At 41.5% G+C, this 14,491-nt stretch overlaps 8 protein-coding genes across 8 annotated transcripts; 5 read left to right on the top strand and 3 right to left on the bottom strand.

Moving 5' to 3' along the window:
- Nucleotides 1-175: 175 nt before the first annotated feature.
- SS1G_00111 (predicted protein) lies at nt 176-382 on the top strand (the record flags this gene model as incomplete). The annotated part of the gene is made up of 1 exon (XM_001597975.1): nt 176-382. One exon carries the CDS (start codon nt 176-178, stop codon nt 380-382), a length of 207 nt encoding a protein of 68 aa, XP_001598025.1.
- A 1,386-nt stretch (nt 383-1,768) lies between these two features.
- Nucleotides 1,769-2,641, top strand: SS1G_00112 (hypothetical protein; the record flags this gene model as incomplete). Its single annotated transcript, XM_001597976.1, has 1 exon — nt 1,769-2,641. One exon carries the CDS (start codon nt 1,769-1,771, stop codon nt 2,639-2,641), a length of 873 nt encoding a protein of 290 aa, XP_001598026.1.
- A 1,004-nt stretch (nt 2,642-3,645) lies between these two features.
- Nucleotides 3,646-4,323, bottom strand: SS1G_00113 (predicted protein; the record flags this gene model as incomplete). The annotated part of the gene is made up of 3 exons (XM_001597977.1): nt 3,646-3,650; nt 3,791-4,009; nt 4,149-4,323. The coding sequence occupies 3 exons, from the start codon at nt 4,321-4,323 to the stop codon at nt 3,646-3,648; spliced, it is 399 nt and encodes a 132-aa protein (XP_001598027.1).
- An 887-nt stretch (nt 4,324-5,210) lies between these two features.
- SS1G_00114 (hypothetical protein) lies at nt 5,211-6,843 on the bottom strand (the record flags this gene model as incomplete). The annotated part of the gene is made up of 3 exons (XM_001597978.1): nt 5,211-5,268; nt 5,317-6,688; nt 6,735-6,843. 3 exons carry the CDS (start codon nt 6,841-6,843, stop codon nt 5,211-5,213), a joined length of 1,539 nt encoding a protein of 512 aa, XP_001598028.1.
- Nucleotides 6,844-7,260: 417 nt separating this feature from the next.
- Nucleotides 7,261-9,515, top strand: SS1G_00115 (hypothetical protein; the record flags this gene model as incomplete). Its single annotated transcript, XM_001597979.1, has 3 exons — nt 7,261-7,352; nt 7,737-7,896; nt 8,070-9,515. 3 exons carry the CDS (start codon nt 7,261-7,263, stop codon nt 9,513-9,515), a joined length of 1,698 nt encoding a protein of 565 aa, XP_001598029.1.
- Nucleotides 9,516-10,806: 1,291 nt separating this feature from the next.
- Nucleotides 10,807-11,109, bottom strand: SS1G_00116 (predicted protein; the record flags this gene model as incomplete). Its single annotated transcript, XM_001597980.1, has 1 exon — nt 10,807-11,109. The coding sequence occupies one exon, from the start codon at nt 11,107-11,109 to the stop codon at nt 10,807-10,809; it is 303 nt and encodes a 100-aa protein (XP_001598030.1).
- Nucleotides 11,110-11,478: 369 nt separating this feature from the next.
- SS1G_00117 (predicted protein) lies at nt 11,479-12,350 on the top strand (the record flags this gene model as incomplete). Its single annotated transcript, XM_001597981.1, has 3 exons — nt 11,479-11,557; nt 12,134-12,171; nt 12,297-12,350. The coding sequence occupies 3 exons, from the start codon at nt 11,479-11,481 to the stop codon at nt 12,348-12,350; spliced, it is 171 nt and encodes a 56-aa protein (XP_001598031.1).
- A 907-nt stretch (nt 12,351-13,257) lies between these two features.
- Nucleotides 13,258-14,341, top strand: SS1G_00118 (predicted protein; the record flags this gene model as incomplete). The annotated part of the gene is made up of 2 exons (XM_001597982.1): nt 13,258-13,271; nt 13,351-14,341. The coding sequence occupies 2 exons, from the start codon at nt 13,258-13,260 to the stop codon at nt 14,339-14,341; spliced, it is 1,005 nt and encodes a 334-aa protein (XP_001598032.1).
- Between the last annotated feature and the right edge of the window lie 150 nt (nt 14,342-14,491).

Genomic DNA, 14,491 nt, shown 5'->3' on the forward strand with positions numbered 1-14,491 from the left:
GACCAGAGCAACCTTTCGTCTCGCATATTAATACAAATTCCCACCAAGCGTCCAAGGAACAGCAAGGTGGCGAGTCGTCTACAATGCCTTATCATAGGGCGCATTCTCGCGGGAGGGAATATAAGTGATTTCGCTTCCCGGCGGTGTATAGTAGGGGAGTATCCACCCACGTCAAATGCCTTATGTCGAGGAGCCGGCTGGTATTTATATCGGAAGGGGAAGGGAACAGGTGGAGAGGGGTGGTGTATCTCGGGTTCAGAGCAGGAGTAGAAGCAGGGCTAGATGTGAATTAGAAGAAACGGGATATGCGTATAGGTATTTGTCGGATGAAGAACTTATTCGTAGGGCAAAAGAAGATGGATTGAAGAGATATGGTTACTAGGGGGATGGAGATGGAGATGGAGATGGAAGTGTATTCGGGTTGAGTGGTTTCTAGTTTTGGTAGGTTTCTTTCCGTGTGGTTAGAGGGATAAGAGCTGATAATTCTCGGTGCATTTGAGACAGTTGAGCTTTTGATATATCTAATCGGTCTGAGAACTATATCAATTAAATCTGTGCGTCTGGATACGTATCCACGGGCGGCTTTGGGGATGTTTAGGGAATGATTATTGTGTATTTTGGAGAATTGGACTTGAGTTCTGGTTGAGTGATGGGAGGAAGTGGAATCAGGAGATATGAATTTAAAAGTTTTTGCTTGAGCGAGCTTGGAAACATGGAGGAGAAGGAAGAAGGTGAAAGCAAAAGTGTGATTTATAGATAATTTTATTTTATCATATTTTCTAATATGTTTCTATATGTGGATGTAAGTGCAAGTGATTGATGATGATGGTTAGATAGTGAATTCAGAAAGTGATGTTAGGAGAATGAATCTGAGAGTTTTTCTTGGAACTTGGAAAATGAAGGAATATAAGATGAAAAGAGGAAAAGAGGTACATGTTATTTGTTTCGAGTGTTTTGTTTGACTGTGCAATATATTTTTAATGTATAGGTAGGTATAAATGATTGATTAATTATGATATAGTCAGGGTGAATATAAAAAGTGGTGTTAGGGGGATGTAAATCAGGAAGTATTTGTTTGAGCTTGAGAGAATAAAGTGAAGGAGAAAATAAGTATATTCTTATTTTAGAGTATTTATTTAACCGTTTCATGATAATTATATATATATGGGTAAAAAACATGATTGTGATGTACTTATTTAGTGAACAAATCTGATGACTGGTTGACTGGTTGATCACACTGGAGCTTAATCATATGGAAATTTGATTCTATGCTTATTATTTGTTATATTACGTATGAAGGAGAAAGGAGGAAGCTATTTATGAAATGTTCTGTTTTATGATACTCAGTCACTACCTTACAGCTCTTCTAGAACTTCGTGGTGATATATATTGCTCCAACTCTAAGGCAATATCATATCAGATCAATGATGACTGCGCAGTGCAGTGTCCTAAACTTTTTTGTTTAGTTGTTTTCAAGTATTTTGATTCATATAATTACATAGTTTATGTCTAAGAGTCATTCTTGATTGATACGGAAAGTTTCTTGCCTAAAAAGATGCCGTCTGCTGGTTTTCAACGTTCTTTTTTCTTTACCTTTTTGTTTCAACCAGATATATTTGTTAGAAATTTCAACCTATTTACACTTCCTAAAGAAACATTTAGACTTAAATCCTTTTGATACATTACATCAAGCATTTATGCCTTTCAAAGTCTACGAGGTAGTGCGTAAAAATGAACCCTACCCTGTATACGATGTAACTTTACAGCAATGCATGGGAAACGCCTGGGTGAATTTTTCTTTTTGACCGGAACACTGTGCTCCTGGTATGGTTTGATGTCGGTATATGTTTCAAGAAAGCTCTCCTATGAACAAGATAGACTACCAGCCATCTCCGCATTGGCGAAGTCTGTATGCGACCATTTTTCCGACCAGAAGTACTTGGCTGGCTTGTGGGCTTCCGATCTTCACAGAGGCCTTTTCTGGGCTCAAAATTCATGGATGGAGTTTGAGGATTACTACAAGCCTCAGCCTCATGGCTATGTTGCTCCATCTTGGAGCTGGGCACGTCGTCCAACGCCGTTTATCTGGATATGCGGGGTCAACCAGCACAAAGCCCACTTCCGGCTGGAATTCACACTCCATGGTGCCGACATTTCTCACGATCCACTCAACCCATATGGTCAAGTTTCCGAAGGAAGAATTTTTGTTTCTGCCAAGGTTTTCAAATTACCCGTCGACAAAACGGGAAAGGCCAGAGTCAACAAAGCAGGAGAGGCGAGAGTTTTGGCCTTCATACTTGTTTTCAACTACAATTTGTGGTCGGAGAATGGCGAATACATAGCGCATTTATTCTTGGACTGGGACTCTTACTCTGCTCTTCATGATGATAGTGACTATCCTCGAGGACCTATCGATCAATTGTCAATGGTGCTTATTACTAGTACTTCTCCCAATAATCCGACCATGTTTCGGGGCCGCGACACTACTGATCCGAAAATAGTGCTAGGCATCCTTGTTCGACCTGTTGCCGGAACTGAAGGTGATTACGAAAGGCTGGGTTTGTGGTATTCTGAGAACAAAGGGCTTGGCGGCAAGAAATTCTGGCAGGATATTCCACTGCAAGACTTAACACTTGTTTAGTTGTTGCAGTTTAGCTGTACATTTAAGGAACACAGCATTCTTAGAATTCCAGTAAGGCTTGTAATAATCAAACTGTTTCACTTTACAGTGAGCGTGCACTGCTACTAGACGTAGGCCCTGTCACACCAAAACTCACTTGTTTTATTTATTTATATTAAAAGAATTAAATATTGTAAAACAAAATCTGTTTAACAATCTAAGAGTATTTATTTAACATTTTATAATCTTAATTTTTGAAAAAATTCAATGATTAATTTGTTACGAGGTTTGCCGTCTAGATCACGTGGAAGTGCTCTAGGCTCTCGAGGTGGTTTGTAACTAGGCGTCAAGCAGGGACTTAAAGTAATGACAATAATGCAATTCGTAACTAATAGTAGAGTATACTAAATGATTGATCTTGAGCACGAAGCTCTATACAAAGGGAATCCATCTTGATTATATAGACCTTCGTATTCCAATATTGGAGCGATGGAGCTGGGGAGCGAGATTCGAATCTCGCTCCTTCGCTCCCTCGCTCCCTCGCTCCCTCACAAAACTATCCATATGATCCTATAGCACGTGATAATAGTTTATAATGTTACAATGTAACAATACAAGTCAAAATAACCTCACTTCAGGCAATATAATAAGTTAAGGTTTCGCTGATTATTAAATTTAATATTTGTATAGTTTCTCCGTAGTAATGGAAGTGATAGGAATGTAACAGTGTACGGAGTACACGCACTACTTTGTGCACTCTCCTAAAAAATAGATGTGTAGATGAGAAAGGTTAAGATGGAAATTTTGCTATCAAAAAGAGAAATAGATGTTTTAAATATTAGGACCAGATATATGTAGCACATACTAAGTATAAAGGTCATCAAGTAGATGGTGGACAACACAATTTTTATTGCTAGAGTGAAAAACAGATAAAATACATAGAAAAATAAAATATATTACGCCTCTCATCAAACTAGACTGAGGCTCAGAAAAGTAACACTATCTCAAGAACTATCTTTCGACTCTCATCCTGCATATCCACGAGTCAGAGATTCCAAATAAATCGTCATCATCCCCCACCCGCTGAAACCTAACCTCCACAAATCCATATCTCCCCACAGCCAGAACCAAAAGCAACCCTCAAAACGAAAAACTAGATTTCAAACTTACCCTCCTTCATCTCCTCACGATGATATTTCTCATAAAGAAAATTCGCCCCCAAAACCGTCAAATTTACCTTCTCCGCCCACTCCCTCACACCACTTCCCGGCTCTTCAAACCCCCAATGTTTTCTCTCCTCGGGGGCTTTTAAATCCGTATTTTCTCCCTCCAAAAGCACGAATACATAGCGATGTTTACCTGTTCTTTTAGGTGGCGCTGGTGCTTTATCTAGAAATTTATATCTACCATCAGTATATAAATATTCATTGAAACCCATCAAATCACCCGATTAGCATTTCTTTCTAACCCGTCCAACCAAACAGAAAAGGGAAAAACAAAAACAAAAAGAAACAAAAAAAAAACCCACAATCAACAACCCCCACCAAATCCGACGCATTAACCCACACCCTCACACCCCGCGGCGTAATAACCACCTCAGGCACCCTCGCAATCCAATGACACATCTCCGACAAACCATCATCCTTCCTCGACGGCGCATCCGGATCCGTAAGAATAACTGTCAAACCACCTTGAACCTCCATTTTCCCAGGGCAGAAAATTTGCATAGAGGGCGGGGATTGTGTTTGTGAGGGAAGGAGTGTATTGCCTAATTTTACTGTTTTATGTTTTGAGGAGAAAGAGGGAAAGTAGAAGGGAATAAGATAACAGGAAGGAATGAAGGGATCGAGGACATCGGGGATAATGGATGATTTTTTGAGACTAGGGGAAGTGTTAGGCGCACGTTGTGGGATTTATATTGCGATTGTGGGATGTAATACGTACATTTTTCGAATGCTTTTGAAGGGTTTGTATTTGTCGGTCTGAGGCCCGTTATATTCAGAAGGATTGTAATTGTATAATTCTGGGGATACGACGAGGGCGGAGCTAAGCTCGAAGATGGTTATGAGAAGAAGTTTGAGGGATGTGATTAATCGCATTTTAGCTAGAATGGCTAGATAGATGGATTTGGAAATTGTAATGGGGAGTTTCTGCTCGCAAGTTATCACAACGGATCATCGATAGAAAGCTTGAAGGGTAAATTATACTAATACATCTGATAGTTGTAACACACAATGAGCTGGGCAGACGTCGTCGATGACGTCGGCCATTCAAATGCAGAGGGCTAATCACGTGAAATATCCCTGAAAGGTAACTACCGACCAGGGCGCTTAGCGAATCTCTCCTCACCAAGGTTGATGTTTCTAAATTAAATGATGTTCAGTAAAATGCAACGCAGAATGTCCAGAGAGTAATCTATTTCATAATGGCAGGGAAAAGAATAAAATTTAATGAATTATTTACTCAATCAAAGCCGCTGTATAAACACAGCTGTGATGCCTCTAAGTCTTAAATGATCTTGAGAATCAATCCCTTCATTACGCCAATCATCCATGAATCATACATATCTGGAGGCTCATTACATGATCATCTATGAGATTTCCTTGACACGGCACTTCCATCCGGAGCCAACCTCAAGCAATGGGAGACTATTCGTGGTTAGCTAGAGTACTTAATAAGAGAGGAATAAAACATACCTAGCACCAAGACACCATCCAAGCTCATTACCCTTGAGCTTCTTTGCAATCTTAACCTCTCTATCGATTGGCATTTCGTAACCCGTGTGCAACAAAGCCATCATGAAGTTCAAATCAAGACACCATTCGGGCCTATCCCTCAATTCCTTGAGGGCATCAGGAACATTTCTAAACATATCCCAATGAGACTCTCCACCACAAACCTGGCTTGTAAGATCATGCAGTTCCCGTAGAGTAAAGGATTCTGGCATCCCAAGAGGGTCGGTACGGTCAAAGAAGTATGAGAAAGTGTAGACATCCTCATGCTGGAAGGTCTTTTCTAAAGAAGGTTGATGAACACCATTGAAAGAGCAAGGTGCAACTTTACATTCGGCTTCCTTGAACAACATCTTCTCTGCGAGTTTACGGCATTGAGCTGGAGATGGCGAAGAAGGGCCCTTCATAACGAATTCATTCTTTTCTCCCAACTTAGCACGAAGAGGATGCTTCTCGTCAAATGCAATATCGATGGAACGGTTCATGCCTGGTGCAATACAAGGATTGATGATTGGTGATGCGGTCCAGGAGAGATCCGAAGGATTAGCTGCATGAACATCATCAATGAGAGTCTTGTGAATTGTTTCACGGGCTGCCATGAGACCATATCCCAAGTGAGAATGTTGGTAAAGCTCGAAATCTCTTCCGCCAAAAGTAAGCTTGTATTTGTGATCACCTTCAGCCATTTTTTCCGGTAATTTGAATTTCGGTTCGAAGACAACTTGGGTTGATCCTCCACCAAGATCGAAAACTGCTGCAGTATCTCCAGGAGCTGGGCCTCCAATGTTGCCAAGTAAAAAGTTGGTAGTGATCCAAGCGTAAACACCCTCATCAGTACCGTCCATAACCTGGACTCCGCCCTTCTCATCAGATACAACTGCGAAAGGATAGACAGTTTCCAATCTGGTACGAACAGCCTTGAGAATATTGGCGCTCAATTCCGGACCAAGTTTTCGTAGACCAGCAGTAGCCTTGACAGCCACAGGAGTGCAAGATTTGAGTGCGTCGGGAACAGTTTTCACTGCAACATCCATAAGCATGTCGAGACTCTTTGCAGCTCCTTCGGCATCGGCTCCATAAGAGCTCAATCCGGAACCACCCTCTTTCTTTTCAGTCATTTTGAATTCCTCATGTTCCAACTCTGGTGTGGGGCCGCAGTTATTAAATTTATATACGTGAACTCTAGATCCGGTACTGCCAGCATCAATCATGATTGCATATTGAACAATCGGTTTCGACTTGCTAAAGGATTTCGAGCACTTCGTCGTCCCATATGTTGAGTCGGATGGTGATTGCCCATTATTTCCACTTTTAACTGTATCGGCGGCATTTCCAACTATTACATATTAGAGAGTGATATTAAATGTATCCAGATGGCATACCAGTGTTTGATACCTGGGTTCCACTTGGGGACAGGTAGTAGAATAAGAACACGACGAAGAGCAAGATTCCTCCTGTCTTCATGTATCTTGACCGCTGGCTTTGGGTCATCATGGCGTTCTTTGATTTCTCCAGTTTGAAAGCGGCGCTTTCGTTTGCGCCTGATTTATTATATCTTGCAAGTTTCTCGTGAGGATCGTGTGCTGTGCTCTTCGATGGGAGAGAGACAGAAGTACGTCGCATCTGCGAAAGAGCGACAAGTAGAACTAACCACCTTGTATTAAAATACCAACTCAAGTCTAGTAATATAAACGAAAAAAGTGAGTGTAAAGTATGGAATAGAAAGGATTGGTGAAGTTCTAAATCCTTTTTGCGTAATTGCCAGGGAAATAGAATGGGGAATGAAGATGGAAAAAGAACAGTGCTGTACGTGTAATTCCAGAAGAACTTTAAAGTAAGGGCGAAAGACAGAAAATGGAAAATAGGGGACAATACAATTTACCTTTACCCTTGCATTGAATTTGAACTATGGCTAAATTTGGTATCGCGGCGATAGATGATTGGTTGATCTGGAAGGAATGGGGCTTGTGGGGGTGTAGAGATAAAGATTTCTGCTTATCGTATATCGTGAAAAGACTGATACCAGGAATTCCTTAATAATCTATTATTCACACCCATCAGTGACTGAGTTTCTGTAGTAATCTATTAATGACACACCTCTCAACCGAGTCTCGGAACATCGTCAGCTAGAAGTTGCCTTCGGTACGTACTTGCTTGATCTCAATGACTTTATTACTTTCATAGAATGATATAGAACTGATTTTATGACCTACATGAAATTGTTAATATTGCTACCACCATAAAACCCCTAAGTTTGGTTTCTCTTTCTATCTCCTACCTAGTAGTTACTCTCTCTTCTACTAATTTGCGCATATCCTATCTCTAAAAGGATATTTCTAAGTACGCATTTTCCTATTACCTACTTAGATACTCAACATTCACAGCAATAAAATAATGAACGTACAGCTATACATTTATGATCTGTCGAAAGGCCTAGCTCGCAACTTATCGGGGGCCCTCTTAGGAGTCCAAATTGACGCTATCTATCATACTTCGGTCGTTTTCGAGGGTATTGAATATACCTACGATGGAGGCGTCAAGACGGTTAGGCCTGGGACAACCCATCTAGGCAAGCCATTGCAGGTTCTGGAATTAGGGAAAACAGATTTGCCTATGGATGTCATTCTGGAATATCTCGACTCGTTGAAGCAATCTATACTTTTGAGGTAATTTATCTTGCGGTATTAATCCTCACTTATGAGCTAATTCAAATGTAGGCGTACGATCTCTGGAAACACAACTGCAATAATTTCTCGAACGATTTTGCCACCTTTCTGGTTGGCAAGGGAATCCCCGAGTATATTACGAATCTCCCAGAAACTGTACTCAACACTCCCTTTGGCAGAATGATACAACCACACTTCAATGACTACGTCACCTTGAATAGTATGAATAATGGCGGACTTTTGGGTATACAAAGCTCGGAGGATCCGCAGCAGCAAGCATCGATGTCCCAGGTTCGACATGTGACCACATCTACCGAGTTGGATAATCTTTTGAAATCAGCCAAGAAGAAATGCGCAGTCATCTTCTTTACCTCTCGTAATTGCGCTCCTTGCAAACCTTTATACCCTGTATTTGAGCAACTTGCAAAGGATGCCGGACGCAAAGCCATCCTCATAATGGTTGATATCTCCAGGTCGTATGAGATTGCCACGAAATACAGTGTTACTACTACGCCTTCCTTTGCGACTTACTTACAAGGCGAGGAGGAGAAACGTTGGGCGGGAGGAGATGTAGCGTCCCTTCGAGCAAACGTAGGGTTACTTGTACAAATGGCATTCCCACCTCATGCACACGAGTCTTTACGTTTACCAGCACTTCGAGCCCCAGATATGCTGCCAGTTATCTATACTAAAGTCCCACCACTTGAGAAACTCAAAGCAAAGATGGGACCTGCTGCTGAGGTTCCAGCAGTCAAAGGAGTTCTTCACTTTGTCTCAGAAGGGCAATCAAAACCTGCAGCAGAGACGCATCTGCCAGATTTAGATGCTTTTAGTTGGTTTCTCCGCGAAGCTCCCTCCAAATTACCTACTGAAATTATGTTCACAATCGTTGACCTTCTTCGATGTGCTCTTGTGGACCCCAGACTTAGTGGTTACTATGCCGAGGAAAGCAACCACAAAACTATTGCTCCTCTATTCACATATGTTGATAGTCTCAAGGACTGCCCTTACTCACTTCGTTTAGTCGCACTTCAAGCAGGTTGCAATCTCTTTACAAGTCCCCTGTATCCTCAACACATCCTCGGCTGTCCGACTCTTACCAATCCACTTGTTCAACTAATCACTACCTCTCTACTTAATGATGCACATCATAATGTTCGTGTCGCAGCCGCAAGCCTTGCATTCAATATGGCATTTGCAAACTCCAGTCTTCGCATAGAAGACCATAAAGAAGTATTACCAGAAAGTGAGCAAATAGAACTCGCTGCTTCATTACTAGAAGCTATACAAGAAGAAAAAGAATCCCCGGAAGCTTTAAAGGGATATTTATTGGCGTTTGGTCATTTGGTGTTTGGAAGCCCGAAAGGTGGAGAGTTGGTGGATTTACTGAAAAGTATGGATGCTCAGAAGACTATAATGGACAAGGCCAAAGCATTTCCAAAAGAAACTTTAATTAAAGAGATAGGACAGGAGTTACTGGGAAAGGGATTGGAATAGGTTTACTTGGTTGGTGTTAATTGTTGATAAATTGAATATACACCACTCTTCCTGGAATCGTAGATGAGATATCCATGTGTTCATCATCAGTGTTTATGATGAAATCTTCCATACTTTGACATGCACAAGCGAATCGTCAGTTTGAACATCTAGTTTTACTTGAATCATAGTTATCCTTCTTGCCTGACAAAGGTAAGACTCTTATTGACTATATCAGACATCAAACATCACATTATCAATACCATCTCCTCTCTTTCCTTTCCCTCCTATTTCACTTGTATTCACTTCAACCTATAATCCCCATAACACCACACCATCCCATACCACCATCCCATACCAGCAACACTTTCTTTCTTTCCTTCTTCCTTTCACCCTACGAACCAATATTATTTTCATTTCCATTTCCATTTCTATCTTCATCCTCGACCTCCAGGCTCCGAGGCTTTTACATATCCTCTTTCTTTCTTCTTTCCCCCTCATCTTCAACCCATCCTCACTTTTCCCGAGGTCAGCTTTCCTTCAACTTACCAAGCCGAAACATATCAATCATACCATTGGATAATTAACCGATGACGTGATTTGATTTATTTATTTTATTTTTTTAGTACGTTTCAGGTTTTTTTTGAGAATACTAGGGTGGCAGGGGTTGTGGGGAATTAAGGGGGAGGAAGAAATTTGGGGGGAATGAGGGAACTGAGGATGGTTTGTTTATTTGTTTGTTTGTTTTTTGTTTACTTTTGGAATTTGGGATTTTGGAAGTGGTGAGAGGGTGGATATGAGGGGTGGTGGGGAATTAGATGGAGGGAAAATGAGAGGGAAAGAAGGGAAGTAGCAGGCAACAACCAGCGTGAAGAGGTGGAAATAGAGGAGAGGCGGTGTTGTTTGAAGGTTTAACTCAGGGTTCACCACCGGGAATTCTTCATATCATGGTCAATGAGATCAGAGCGAGTCAGTTGAATTATATATATAACTCTACAAATTGCGTGGAAACCTGGAAAGTAATTCTACCCGCAAAATTCCTCTCTTATTCCACATCAACTTTTTCACCACCAAACCATACCTATTGAAAAGTCTCATGATATAGCATAGCATTCATACAAATCCATTTAATAACCTATTACAACATGCAGAGTTTCGAAAGCGGTGAAATACAAATCATCATGTACAAAATTAGTAATGTTCATCGCTTCTTTTGTGATGCGATTTCGCTTAATTTTCGCGGTAGAAAGGGTTATAGAGGAGAAACGTGCATTGTAGCGAATGAATAGTATGTAGGACAAAAGCTTATATATTATGGAAGGTGTTGTGAATAGAGGGACCCATTGCTTAATTTGCTCACACTTGCATCTTTTTCTAGGATAAGAGTAACTCTGCTTGTAATCTTATATTCTTCTTTTCGGGTCATCTGGCATTCTCTTCTCTTCTGGATTCGCCATGAATCCGGACTTTGTAGCGATGGCTGATGAATATCTCTGAAACGAGGTAGTGTTAACTCTTGGGGATATGCTGCGGTTATGAGTATGGGTTTGTTTGAAGCTCTTCTCTTCTTTTCCGGGAAACTCAAGGGATGTTGAGAGCAGACAGCACTGCACATAGGTATCCAACTCTAACAGCCAGTAAACTCGATCTTCGCAGGAACAGCAGTAAGAGTAACGTAGATTGGTAGTGAAGGTGGTTCTTTTCTTGCTTGAGCTGCAAATGGTTATAAGGTTCTGTTCCGCGCCGAGCTCGAATCGGATCCGTCTTGAACCTGCATTTTGGGATCTAGTCAGAGTATGAAAAGACGGCCATGGAGTATAGAAGATGTGGAACCAGTTCTTCTATCAATAGTAATATGTAGAAACGACCCGTTTAATAGGTCTGAGGGATAAAGATAATGAGACTTACGAGAGTGTGCATATGGTGTTGTGAAACATGGAAGCAAGAGGGTGCAGTTTTTAGGTGTTTTTGGTAAGACCGTATAATGACAGTGAGATATTGGCTTGGGAGTATTCGATATGGGAATTTCCCAGGTATTCCAACTAGTTATCAACCTCACGAGGGTAAGTCTCCAAGCACGGGGCAGAGCAGATAGGTAAATTGAGGGAGAACTTTAAGTGCTATGACAAAGGTATAGCTGATACTTCGCGGAGAGCTCTTCACTATTATTGATTCACTAACATATTCACTTTGTAAAACTTCTTGCTGCTACCACAAACAACGCAAACATAAGACACTCTTCTCATCATCGTACCTAGCAAGGAAATAAGATAAGAAAACTAATGTTGGAAGGCCCGATTTTCTCAAGAAATCATTTGCTCGCTAAGGTGTAGAGCCTTGTTGCGTACAGCAACGTGACTAGAATATCTCAACCTTATTGTTCTCTCGCACAATAACCACTTCCAACAAAACTCAGAATACAACTTTGGGAAAGACAATAGCCAACATACGCTCTTTTTATATTCGTCGCTTTGCGAGAAAATTCTTCTGCTTTTGATTCTATTGTGAGTACTCCCGAGCTATTATCTGAAAGGACGCACTTGCGTTTTCTTCGAAGTCCTTAAAATCAAGGTCCCCAGATATATCATTTCACCACAGAAAGAACCATCGATCTATCAAATAGAGACTCACAAATTCAGGCCTTTTACACAGACAATTCAAGTGCCAAACATCTGAAGTAAGTACCATCCTAAGTCTTCTTCGTTTCGCATTCAACACCACGTCAGTCCCGCCCGATACTTTCAGCCAAAACTGGCTGCTTCATCAACCTCGAGATCATCAATACTGACTTTCATCCAACAGGACTTTCTCGACGCCTTCTCTGTTGAAGGGAACCGTATACTCACTACTGAGTAAGTCAACTCTTCCAAACTGATACTAAACTTTTCCTACTACCACACCCACAATCCACGATTCTTGCTTCTATACCTTCTTCAACTACCACCGCCACTCTATAGCTCAATGCTCTTCACAATCATCCATGAGCCCCGATCTTGTCTTCAAAGACAAATCTTCACGTTTTCGATCATGATATCTTGCACAAAGCATTCCCGCTTTTCTTAGTTGGGCGTGTATCACCCATTCCTCAACTTCACACAATCTGATCCCACTATCCGTTTCTTCAAGCGGATACCTTTTCACACATTTTTCTCTCATAACCTTCTTCAGTTTGAAAAATGAACCTTTGTCACCTATCCTCCACTCTACTTGATTTAGAAATCCTGACCCAAAACATTCATTCATAGCACACCAAGATCGAAGACTGCATAACTAAATCTAAAAGTAGCTTTTCAACTTGAATTTACCTTTTTCTTTTTCTTTCAACTTGTAAGTGTAATAGTTTCCACTATGCTGAATATCTCGAGACCTGGACATCTACTTACTTGACAGCAGTTTAACCCCAGCACTTCGAAGGTTCTCTGTCATTCTTTACCAACTTCTAGATCCACTTCGGTACCGGTACCTCAGGACCACGCTTCCGTGACTTCCCTATGTCACCAGAAGCAACTTGACAACTTTTCTCCATCTTCGATCTGTAAGTGATCTCTATAATCCGCTTAGCAGCATCTTTTGAAACCTGCCAAAGCTTTTGGGTGTCGAGCAAGTCCTTACCTAGGTCGCCAAACTTCAAATTCCTCAGCTGTTTCTACTGGCTCGGGGAACTCAACCTAATTAACTTTCGGTACCAGGTTAAAGTGTCGTTTTGATCGACACCTTAACATAATCACGTCCCTCTTCTAAACGTATCATCCCGTCAAACATCATGTCCTCCATCAAGTAAGTACTTCCCATTGAAAAGGTGTCTATCTCAGCATCAACTTTGATGAACCATGCTAACCTAACTTGTGCCGAGCAGCCATAACATCAGCTTGTTTGCTAGAACTCCATTTGCAACTGTCGCTGATTTTGCCAAGTCCGAATGGCTCGATCTCGCGGTTGAAAAGAAGATCAGTGACAAGCAATCAGACCAGCTCGACTGGCTCCAACTTGAAAAGAAGTCCGTACAAAACACGCCAGTTGGCGCAGCCCCTACGGTAGTTCAAGCTGCAGACAAGCCGGCAGTCGCAGGTTTTCCGTTGTTTCGCAAGCTTGCTATTGAGCTCCAGGATAAGATTTGGGTGACGGTGTCGTTGAATTACCCCAGGATCATTACATTTGTCGAAGAAAATGTTGATGTTGCTCTTCACCCTGGTGATAATGAGTACATGGTGGTTGGAGCTAAGCGTCCAAAGTTTCTCAAAACATCTAAGGGAGCCTTGTCAGCAATGGTTGGTGTCTACCGACCAATGTTCGAACTTGATCCTGCTAGATATCATGGAGAAAAGAAGGGCGTTTTCGTCAACCCGGATATTGATTGTATCGAATTCGCATCCCTTCTTTCCCTTAATGGACAATTGCCACCCCTAGATTTCATTGGCGCTCTTAGGTATCGTGGAGAGTTTTCAAGAATCCGTCATGTTTGTCTTCCAGCTCAGGAATTCCACGACAATTTTCAGACAGTTGCTCGGATCGTCCAGAACCTACCATTGCTTGAATCTGTGGTCGTCGAGGCAAATCATATTGACCACACGGTTAAAAACACCCTCTACATGCATTTCATGATCCAGGATGTCCATTACACCAGACCAAATAGATATCCACGCTCTGACATGACCATCATGGTCATGGACCGCGGTTCTCCTTTGGTTGGTGCTCCAGCAATTGGTGTTCTTTTCAACAAAATCTCCGACACAACTCATAGAGCTGGTATTCTTGAAACCTTAGGTAGAGTTGAGACAATGATGCGTCAAGAGCCCAACTTTCCGAACAGAGTTCTTGGTGCATTTAACTACCACAACTTCCCATGAACCGTGTTGAGATCATTCCAGTCCGTCTCAGGGTAAACGCCACTCCTTTTCTTCTGCAATATGCCTCGTGCCTTTGCTGATAATTTCCAGAGTTGAGATTTATTCGAAATATTTGTTTACGATTTCCTGAAATACAATAGCTTGGGTCTT

This window comes from Sclerotinia sclerotiorum, genomic scaffold (assembly GCF_000146945.2).
Source record: "Sclerotinia sclerotiorum 1980 UF-70 scaffold_1 genomic scaffold, whole genome shotgun sequence".
Taxonomy (NCBI): domain Eukaryota; kingdom Fungi; phylum Ascomycota; class Leotiomycetes; order Helotiales; family Sclerotiniaceae; genus Sclerotinia; species Sclerotinia sclerotiorum.